Source organism: Mizuhopecten yessoensis, unplaced genomic scaffold (assembly GCF_002113885.1).
Source record: "Mizuhopecten yessoensis strain PY_sf001 unplaced genomic scaffold, ASM211388v2 scaffold7781, whole genome shotgun sequence".
In the NCBI taxonomy this organism is placed as follows: Eukaryota; Metazoa; Mollusca; class Bivalvia; order Pectinida; family Pectinidae; genus Mizuhopecten; species Mizuhopecten yessoensis.
Window position 1 is genome coordinate 973040 of NW_018407219.1, and position 10633 is coordinate 983672.

The 10633-nt window shown below is 34.6% G+C and overlaps 1 protein-coding gene across 1 annotated transcript; it reads right to left on the bottom strand.

Annotated features, from left to right (window-relative positions):
* Positions 1 to 1196: 1196 nt before the first annotated feature.
* On the bottom strand, positions 1197 to 9495 carry LOC110454364. Its single transcript, XM_021503833.1, has 5 exons — positions 9317 to 9495; positions 6760 to 7197; positions 6233 to 6444; positions 3330 to 3573; positions 1197 to 1810 (listed from the first exon to the last, which is right to left on the bottom strand). Exons 1-5 carry the CDS (start codon positions 9366 to 9368, stop codon positions 1386 to 1388), a joined length of 1371 nt encoding a protein of 456 aa, XP_021359508.1. The 5' UTR covers positions 9369 to 9495; the 3' UTR covers positions 1197 to 1385.
* Positions 9496 to 10633: the final 1138 nt, after the last annotated feature.

The following is a 10633-nucleotide window of genomic DNA, read 5'->3' on the forward strand; positions in this document are numbered from 1 at the left end:
AAGAAGGATTACATACGTAAGGTTTCAATGCCTCATTGTAAATGTTGCGTCTTTCCATTTTTGTTTACGCTAGGACTCCAACATGCATGTCAATTATATCTAATGCTAGATGCGTTTCCTGCAGAAAAGCAATTTTCAAATGTTGACATTTTAACTATTCATAGGGTCGTAATCTCTTTCTTTATCTCGCAACCGTTGCGAAATAAGAGACAGAATGGGTGTAATATTACGTCTAATCATTATTTATTTTATTGTTTACATGTTTATGATTTGTGTTTCTTCTCTCTGCACCTTCTGGTGATGGAGTAGTTCCTTGTCGAGATCCACTTCCTTCGCTTTCATTTTTTCCTTTATTTCTTCGGGGTTTTTTGCGTCTGCGTCCGCTTCCTTCCTGTCGTCCTTTTCAGTTTTGCTTTCTCTTTCGCTTTCACTTTCACCTCCGTCCTGTTCTGTGTCATACTTCTCCTCTCGCTCGCCTTTTTCACTCACACAATCCTCTTAGTTTTCCCTACTTATATTCATATTTCCTTACAATACCAGTCTAACCGACTTAGTTTCTCTTTGCGTATTAAAAGCATGAAATGTCTGGCTTTTGGGCAGCCTACCATGTCATACGCAACTCTGACTATTATAAATATTCTACTGAGCATGTTTAATCTACATACCTCCACATAGACTGGTGCTGTAAGGAAATATTTGGCGTTAGGTATGCACTTTTGTCCTATTATATTTGTGATTTACTCTACCGGTTTTGGTACCCCAAAACTTTTGCTTTAGTTTTTGCGCAAGTAATACAATAAGACATCTTAACAAATTAAGGAGTTGAAAATCCGGATATACAAGGGCCCAAAAAAGGGCCTTATAGACACTCATCTTTTACCGTTTATGCATAAACCCAAGATGTTTAGACAAGTCTGCTGAACGTTCAATTTCCCTTTGCATATTTTTGTGGATTTGTTGTCTGTCGAATGATATGTTTATGTCTGTTGTCCTGCCGGCATCACTTAAAAGTGTATACATTAAGACGTTCTAATGTGATGTCAGTTTCTTGTTCGAAAATTCAAAGCATTTCCAAAATATTTTGACCAAATAGAATAATTTTTAATCAACTGTCTTCTTTATCCAGTTAATTGTACTCCTTTGAAATATGTTACTTGTATACTAATATGTAAACAAAATATATAACGAAGGCCTCCAGTATTTATCGTTTTATTTAATTCTTATACTGCTCATCAATGTAACATGTCCCAAATAACAAAGTTACAGCTATGACCAATGACTTATTAATAAATATTATACTAAAAACAGCACAATATTTCTGTTTTAGTATATAAAGTGTATCTATAGAATAATATAAAACGTTTGGAATAAAATATTTTCTCTCTCTAGCCAACTATTGGTTGGTACTGGGGAAACGGAGCTACCAGATATCCCGAGAAAGTACAGTACACCTCATCATTCCTGCCAAAGAGTCCGGAACTACCTCTCACACTTACGTACACCTGGTCACCCGCAAGGAGGGAAAGTGTAGCCGCATTACTTCCGGCGGAAAACGAGCTTGCGTCAAAAGCATAGGCGGAAGTGACATATTTATAATTATGGTAAAGATCAAGGTAAAGTTCTTGTCCGTTTTGTGAAAGACCATGAAAATGGAATATGTAAACTCCGTGTAATTTGGCGGTGAATACCTTTGTATTCATGTCAAAGCCCCTCCCATAGTTCGTGTAGAGACGATCGTAAGGTACCTTGGAATGAGCTGGTAGGCTAATGTCGTGGGTTAATCCAACAGTAAACGCCATTTCTTCAAACTCTGCAAATCAATACACTTGTTATATACTTAAAGTATAGATATGATGTACGTCGACATGAATAGCAAGATATTTTCTTTTAATTCTCAAATTTTTTATACATGTTCTTTAGCCTGTTAGACTAACATCACGCGCAAATCATTATTTTATTTATTGAATGAATGTGCTGTCTGCACATCCAGTCATGTTTCCTTGCTATCCCCGTATTCATAGTCCGTTCCAAATATCAAGTTTGACCACTCAATTTAAACAGTAAATTCCTGTTAAATAAAGCGCCTAAAACACGATTTTGAATCAATGGTGTTTCATTTGTCAACACGAGCAGGTTATGACCGAGACAACATTCTTGTGAAGGAAGGTGCGCAGTACAATATCACCAAATTGTGTTCGACAAAGTAATATGTTATGCATAACGCATCGTATAATATGCTATGATAAAAGCATATGGTATCGAATAACTCAAACACAATTCCCAGTTCTAAAAACATCACATTGATTGCCTGCAATGACTAAAAATAATATTATCGATGCCGAGTTAGCAATGGGGCCCCAAGAGGGGGGGTTGGATTTTGTGAATTTCTATTCGTCTTTTGAAACCAAAGAATACGATTTTGTTCAGGTCCGTTTTGAAACTGATAAAATCACCTTATCAGTAATTATCATAATTGTTTACACGCATGTAGATATTATAATGAACATATCTTATAATTAGCTGATCTGTCAACAATAGTACCTTGTCAAATGGATATTCAAGAGGGTGGCGAGACCGATCCAAATGGATATATGGGACTACAGGTTTTTTTTATACAATCATGGTATACTTTTATCAAAGTTTCAAATAGAAATTATAAACCAAGACATGTATTCATTCATATCTAAACATCTAAACATCTTATATTTTGCAAAAAAACACCTATGTATATTGATCAAATCTTAATGCGGTGGACCACTGATGGTCGTTGTGACATTTGTGATCGAAGAGATAGTTTGCGCCACACACACGCACACTTCATATATTGTAATGTGCATCTAATGTGATAATTAAGTTATTCCTTATATAAACCTATATCAAATCAATATTAACGCCTTTATTATTACTCCACCCACTAAGCGAACGCATTTTTTACTATGAAAATTATCCGGAAACAAGTAAATACATGTAGTACGTCACTTTACATTTTAATTGGTTTATTTGAAAAGAGTTTATTCCCATTTCTTTTATCATACTAGCTGAAACTTGTAATGTAAACCCTAATAACATTGAATCTGGCAAAGTTTTGATCTTAGCTGAAAAAAGCAGCATTTTCTTTATTCAGATTTGTTTGATACGGACGCCGCGAACGATTTATGTTTACATGTCCTTAAGATATGTCGAATTTCACACAAAAAAAAAACAAATTTTAAAACATTTGGAATGTTGAAGGTACGTGGGGTTTTAATAACTGTTATACATATTATTTTTAAATATTACGATAGATGTTCGGTATTTTACCTGTTATGGATATTGTTAGGATAATTTACCTGTTGCTGGTTTTTCAGTTCCTGGTAGACTAAGTGAAAGGAGTGCACCAGAGAAGGTAGCATACACTTCGGTAGGTTTACCAAAAATCTCAACGTCATTTCCGGGTCTCGCCTTGATAGTCACATGATCGTTCTGCATCAGACGAAGAATGGCGGTGTTTCCGGCGTCACCAAACTCGTTGGTGGTATAGGCGTAGGCCGCAAGCACATACTGGTCGTTGTTAAACAACTCTATCCAAACTTTCTAAAAATAGAAATGTAAATTTAAATTGTATATAACACAACGCTATTGATTCTTTATGTTTAGGTAACTTTATTACCGTTAACATCTTATATGTTGATACAACGAGTACATATGCATACTATTTATTTACTCGTTTATTTCATTTTTCAAAATATTAAGTTCAATGCATCAGTGATGACAAAACCATAATATGTTAATGATGCTTTGTTGCCCACACAATGTACATGAGCATATCACACAATGTACGTGATCATTACACACAATAATGTCACGTCTTCAAAGCGAGAACCGGGGGTAGGGACAACAACAAAACAAGGCAGTTTTGAGCATTATAACAGAAAAACGTAATATAAAACATATTTTTAAATGATCAAAATGATGCCGACCATAAAACTCGCCCGTAATGTGCATTAAGCTGATATTCCACTGCTGGCCTGTATCTTATGTAATCAATGTAATAAATATGCTACTAGTGTTCGTATAATGTTGCAACTGGCAACTGACGTGTGTTGACACCTGGCTTAAGAATTATTGTAACTAAAGATGACATCAGATGAAATTATTACTAGAAAGTGACAATTTTATTTTTAGAAATTTTAGAACTAATCCCGCGATCGTCGATTATTTTGGTCCATTAAGAACATTGTTGCCAACCTTTTGCCAGCACGTACAGTGGCACGTCATTTTCTTCTCGGTACTTATCAGTCTCTAGATAAAATGTTCGTTTAATGAATTGATCATATTTTATCGTATCTTAACAGATAACGTTAAGTATCAGATGATGTGAGAATAACGAGATCAATCAGCGATATGTATGATGTATCCCTATGTGTCCTTCAAGTCCAAAGCATTGAGCAAACAAGTTTGAAAGCTGCAAGAAAACAGCTCATCTTGTATGGTGCTAGTCTAACTAGTAAAAGAATAATACAACAAAAAAATAATGATTGCCTCAAAAGTTGTAGTCTTAGATACACGACATTAAACAGCAGTTTCCTTGGGATTGACTTCTTAATTAAGAAATGAGCATGTTGTTAGCCATGACCTATGCTTCGGCTTAAATGATAAGCCTATGAATCGTTGATGATCGCAGTCGGTCTTTTTCAATTTTGAGTAATACCATTGACTTGTTTTGAGCACCAGCAACGTTTAGAGGATTATGAAGTCACATCACTTATAGACCTAAATGAAATTATCGTTCAGGTCAGATGTTTAATAATAGAACACCCCCGGTAGATTTTAGGACTTTTGTTACATACATTGATGGAAGATTTAAAGAAGATCAATAAAGCATATTTTGTAAAACAAATATCTACCTATCACTACCTTCTAAAGATACCAAATTTGAAATGTTCAATACTAAGACAACCTGCCTATCAAGACCACTTTTCTATAAAAACTTTTCTTTCTCTTTAGTCTTTCAAATAAGCATTGAATCTGGATTTTCTCAACGTTAATGAAAGTATAAACGGGGGAATCGAATTACTCACCACATGAGCGGCCATAGCAAAGCGAGGGCCGTCCATGTGAAACATGCAAGTATTATCTTTCATTTGTTTGTCGAGGTAGGATCATTTGGTGTAGTGATTCCAGCTCGTCATCCTTCGGAAATTGGATGATAGAAGACTCTTACTCGGGCTCTTAGTGGCGTAAGCCCGCTACTGTTTACTTGCAATACTCTATAGAACGGCTCTATGATACTTTTATATTTCAATTATCTCATTTTCCAGAAGGGTATTCATAAATTGAAACATAATACACAAATCAGTATATATGTATGATATTGATTAAATAACAAATGTGTTAGATATAATGATTTCAGTGCATACGTGCACACATCATACTGATATCAATTACAAAAGTATAACTATGGTCTCGCATTATTATAAATAAAGTACACGTGATAACGTGATAGAAATATCAGAATTAAAGTGAAAGCATAAACGACATAACACACGTGGTTGTTGGGTATGAACACACTCAATACATTACAATAAATAAAGTACACGTGATAACGTAATAGAAATATCAGAACTAAAGTGAAAGCATAAACGACATAACACACGTGGTTGTTGGGTGTGAGGACACTCAATACATTACAAACCTAATAATTAAGCAATGAATGTTTTAGCAAATGTTGGTATGGTAACACACATTGCTATTGATGTAGATGACAAGTTTAATAAAGCCTGGTAAGTTTGTCAGCAATACGAATATGTGTTATAGGACCATACAAATATTTGCTAAACTATTCATTATTTATATTTACATTTTGATAGAGTAGTTATGCTTTATGTAGTTATTTTGAACAGTTTTTGAACAGCGAATCAAGTGTTGACAACAATAAATTGATGATGTCACAATAGAGATTGATGACGTTACAATAGCAAATGTTGTTAAAGTCATCGCAATGCATTGCAATGGAAGGATGCAGAGCAAGTGTAAGTATAATGTACGTACGACACACTTTTCTTATGTTAATATTTCACATATTTCACACGTCGATGTGATTCGACAGTATAGGGGTTGGGGATGGTATGTAGGCAGTTGTTGACAATAGTGCTTTTATTGAATGACTACATAGTCATGACATTAATGTTTTGTTTTAACACTTAAGCTGCGGAGGTAGTACTAGCATGATTGTGTGTATCATGATACTTACATTGTTAGCTTTAGACAATGCATGGAAATGGAATATGTAGAGTCCCTCATGTACTGCTACGAATTCATGGGCTGTGAAGTTGTAACCGCCTTCACTGGACCTGTTCATGAGGTCAACGTCAAATGGTACATTAGAACCATTTAGAATCGTCTGATGGTGATCCAGACCCACAGAGAACCCAGTCGGAATATTCCTGTCGATTTCTTCTTGCTCTATAATACACCAAATACAAGCTTTGTAAAATTCTATCCGATAATTAGTCGTACGTGTTTTAGATTTGAGGACAACTATCAATATACGATTGCTCTATGACGCGCAATCGTAAAGAATAATTCCATATGTGTAACAATGTAAGCCGTTCCAGTTACTTTTAAGGTCTGAGTCAATGCGTTTTACACCTTCCAACGCAAACCTTCAACTCCGCCTGCAAACAAACGATCGTAACAAAGCATTATTGCACCCTGCTATCATAAGATATACCAATCTTCCTGTAATATATGGTCGAAACAGTGCAGTGTGACACTTACCATAATACCCTGAATCGATCAAAACGCCTGTAAATGTCGTGTAAATCTGGTCATTTTTTCCGTATAAGATATTCTCGTATTGGTCGTGTGCCTTAACGTAAACAGTGTCACCACTAGTAAGTTCCAATATCACAGAGTTGCCAGCGTCAGCGTATCCATTTGAACTGGAGGAATGAGCATAGGCCGACGCCACTAGGTTATCATTCATCATAATCTCCAACCATAGTCGTGTGTTGACTTTGGTAAGGGAGTAGAAATGAAAAGCGTAAAGCCCTGCAGTATCGGCTGTAAATACACCGTTGGTATCGATGACTGAGTTGAACTTCGTGATGAGTTTGTTATAGCTGAGGATTTCGCCCTGGGTTAGATAAAGATGGGATGTTTGTCCTTGCGTAAAAGCGACAACTGGTATGTAGCTCGTCACAAAGTCGTCGCCATCTGAAAAACAGTAAGTTAACAATGCACAATCATAGGATGATATATAGCACGTTGATGCGTGTTGAGAAGGTGACTCGGCTTACAAGAACTCTTTACCTTGCGATAATATCATCTTTTACATCTTCTATCGTAGATGTGGTCTTATAATTACTAGTTACGGGAATGGCGTTAGCTGACTGCAAAGCTTTTACATTATATCACAGCCTTCATCTTAATTCACACTAGTACAAGTAAATCTGATTTACATAAAGCATGGCATACATGTCCTATTGTCCAGCTGTCTTATTAACATAAAACACGTTCTACATGTCATGGTGCCCAGCTGTCTTATTAACATAAAACACGTTCTACATGTCATAGTGTCCAGCTATATACATAAAACACGTTCTACATGTCAAAGTGTCCAGCTATATACATAAAACACGTTATACATGTCAAAGTGTCCAGCTATATACATAAAACATGTTATAAATGTCATAGTGTCCAGCTATATACATAAAACACGTTATACATGTCATAGGGTCCAGCTATATACATAAAACATGTTATAAATGTCATAGGGTCCAGCTATATAGTGAGTTTCTACCACAATACGCTGTGTTATTCCACTCTCAGATCATTGTATAAACACGCAGACTGTTAGATAAATATGAGTTATATACCACACGTGGTATATGACCTACACGATTTTTGATTGGTCAAGGATGAACTTTGACCGGGACGACTTTTTCCACGCGCTTTTTGCCACAATCTGTTTTGTTTACGTCGTCTGCTGTCAANTAGCTATATACATAAAATATGGTATACATGTAATGTTGCCCAGGTATTTTATTTACATAAACACGTTATACATGTCATAGTGTCCAGCTATATATATAAAACATGGCATACATGTAATGTTGTGCAGGTATATCATTTACATAAACACGACACGTTGTACATGTCATAGTGTCCAGCTATATACATAAAAACGTTATACATGTCATAGTGTCCAGCTATAAACACAAAACACGTTCTACATGTTATAGTGTCCAGCTATAAACATAAAACATGGTATACATGCAATATTATCCAGGTATTTATTAATCAATTAATTAATTTATTTCCAATTCAACAGACCCAAGGGTCCACTTACAGAATGGATAACAACATTACAACACAAGTATAAAATATCACAGTCAGTTATGCATGTAACACAGACTAAAAGATGCTCATATGTAAAACAAAAGGAATTAGTGATGGTCAGGTATTTTATAAAACATGATATACATGTAATGTTGTCCATGTATAATATTTACACAAAGCATGTTATACATGTAATGTTGTCCATGTATAATATTTACACTAGCATGTTATACATGTAATGTTGTCCATATATAATATTTACACAAAGCATGTTATACATGTAATGTTGTCCAGCTATAATATTTACACAAAGCATGTTATACATGTAATGTTGTCCATGTATAATATTTTCACAAAGCTTGTTATACATGTAATGTTGTCCATGTATAGTATTTACACAAAGCATATTATACATGTAATGTTGTCCATGTATAATATTTACACAAAGCATGTTATACATGTAATGTTGTCCAGGTATAATATTTACACAAAGCATGTTATACTGTAATGTTGCCCGGTAATTTATTTACATTAAAAACGTTATACATGTCATATTGTTCAGGTTCTTTTTTATTTACAGTTAACATTTACGGCCCGGCTATGTGATTGAAATACATTCTTAATTAATACTACCGAACCAACTCAACATCTTACTAGCAAAACACTGGCAAGCGCTGCGATGATATTTGCGCTTAACTTTATCTATATTAGATATTAACCTACCGACCAAACTGCTTTAGTTACTGTAATTTTTACCCATAACCTTCATGCATGTAAATTACACAAAACATAGTTTATGTTTAGGTATCTTACATACATCATCTTAATAATAAATTGCTTTTCACGTCTCATAAAGCCAAGTTCATAACGTGAACTTGATACAGATTTGTTAAGCTGCAATGGGGACAATCTGAAAGCCAAGATCTTATATCAATAGTAGTGAAGGTTGTACATGGCGAATTCGGCTCTACCCTCTTTTTAGTGACATACTTACGTGTCCCTGCAATAGAAACAGCCGAAGCGAAAAGTATCAAAACAATATTCATATCTGTATGAGTTTGTATATGTAGTTAGACACCACCAGCCTGCCTTTGGCAAATATCTGACCACACTAGTCCACCGTAGACTGGTGACATATGCAGTTTTCACATACGCAAGATCCCTACGATCAAACTAACCCACATGTTTAACATATAATCTCTGAGAAAATGAACACATGCGTTTATTGTATTCGTAATGTCTAAAGGAATGGTTATCATGTATTAGATTGTATATGACCGACAAACAGACTTTCTGTATAAGACAATGTTAAGGTATTCTTGGATGATAATCTTTGCAAAGACGTTATGTAAATACCACCCTTTTATTTGTTCAATTATGTGCATATTGCTTGCTTAAATGAATAAAAGTGATTGTAAGCCTTTGTTTTTTGTTTTCACAATTATAACCATTACTATTATCCATATGTTGTAAAGCGCTTTAGAGTATTTTTACAAATTATATAGGGCGCTATATAAATGTTGTATATTATTATTATTATTATTATTAATGTACATCATAAGGACTTTTATTCTTTCAGAACAAACCATACAGCTTCTTTTTTGTTTCCATTTTCAGTCAGTTCCTGAAAGAAGGTCTATTTAAAACAAACTTGACATTTGAAGACTACATGATTTTCGGGGGGAGGGGGGCAGCCTATTAAATTCCGATGTTACAGGTAATATAAAATGCAAACACTTTTAATTCCTTAACATTTGTTATTTTGAAAATTATAACAATCGGGTCATATTTGTCTAAATGAACCACTGAGAGGAAATATATCACCGAGCCAATCGGTTTATACAACTGTGAAACTCCCAAGAAGCTAATTAAAATCACTTTGCATCGAAGGAAAATAAATAACAGGAGTAACCTCCCTTTAATCAGACTGTAGACAACCTACTTTTCGCTGTTTGGTTTACAACGATTTCTAGGTTCCATTTTGTATTTTCATGTGCGAATTTAACATTGTTTTTAGTTTCATACAAAAGGCACATCATGGATCCCACTGTAATTGTGAAATCAGTAATCTATATACAAACTGAAAGTGAAACTTACGATAATAAATTATCAGCAAGGGCAAACATTTTACTTCCGGGTCGTTGTACACGAATATAGTGCAGAGACAATTTATTGAATATATTTCGTAATACTGTGCATTAATTCACTTATTTCAGAATGAAAAGGGAAGAAAAAATAATGAATTGATTTCTGCCGTTCCGAAATAATCNATAAAACATGGTATACATGTAATGTTGTCTAGATATTTTAT

Excerpts from the sequence above, each read along its gene's own strand:
- LOC110454364 (XM_021503833.1), bottom strand. The coding sequence starts at position 9,368 with ATGAATATTGTTTTGATACTTTTCGCTTCGGCTGTTTCTATTGCAGGG. Across the intron at positions 7,198-9,316 it reads TGTTTCTATTGCAGGGACAC|ATGGCGACGACTTTGTGACG; the intron begins GTAAGTATGTCA and ends ACTGTTTTTCAG. Across the intron at positions 3,574-6,232 it reads CATTGTCTAAAGCTAACAAT|AAAGTTTGGATAGAGTTGTT; the intron begins GTAAGTATCATG and ends TTCTATTTTTAG.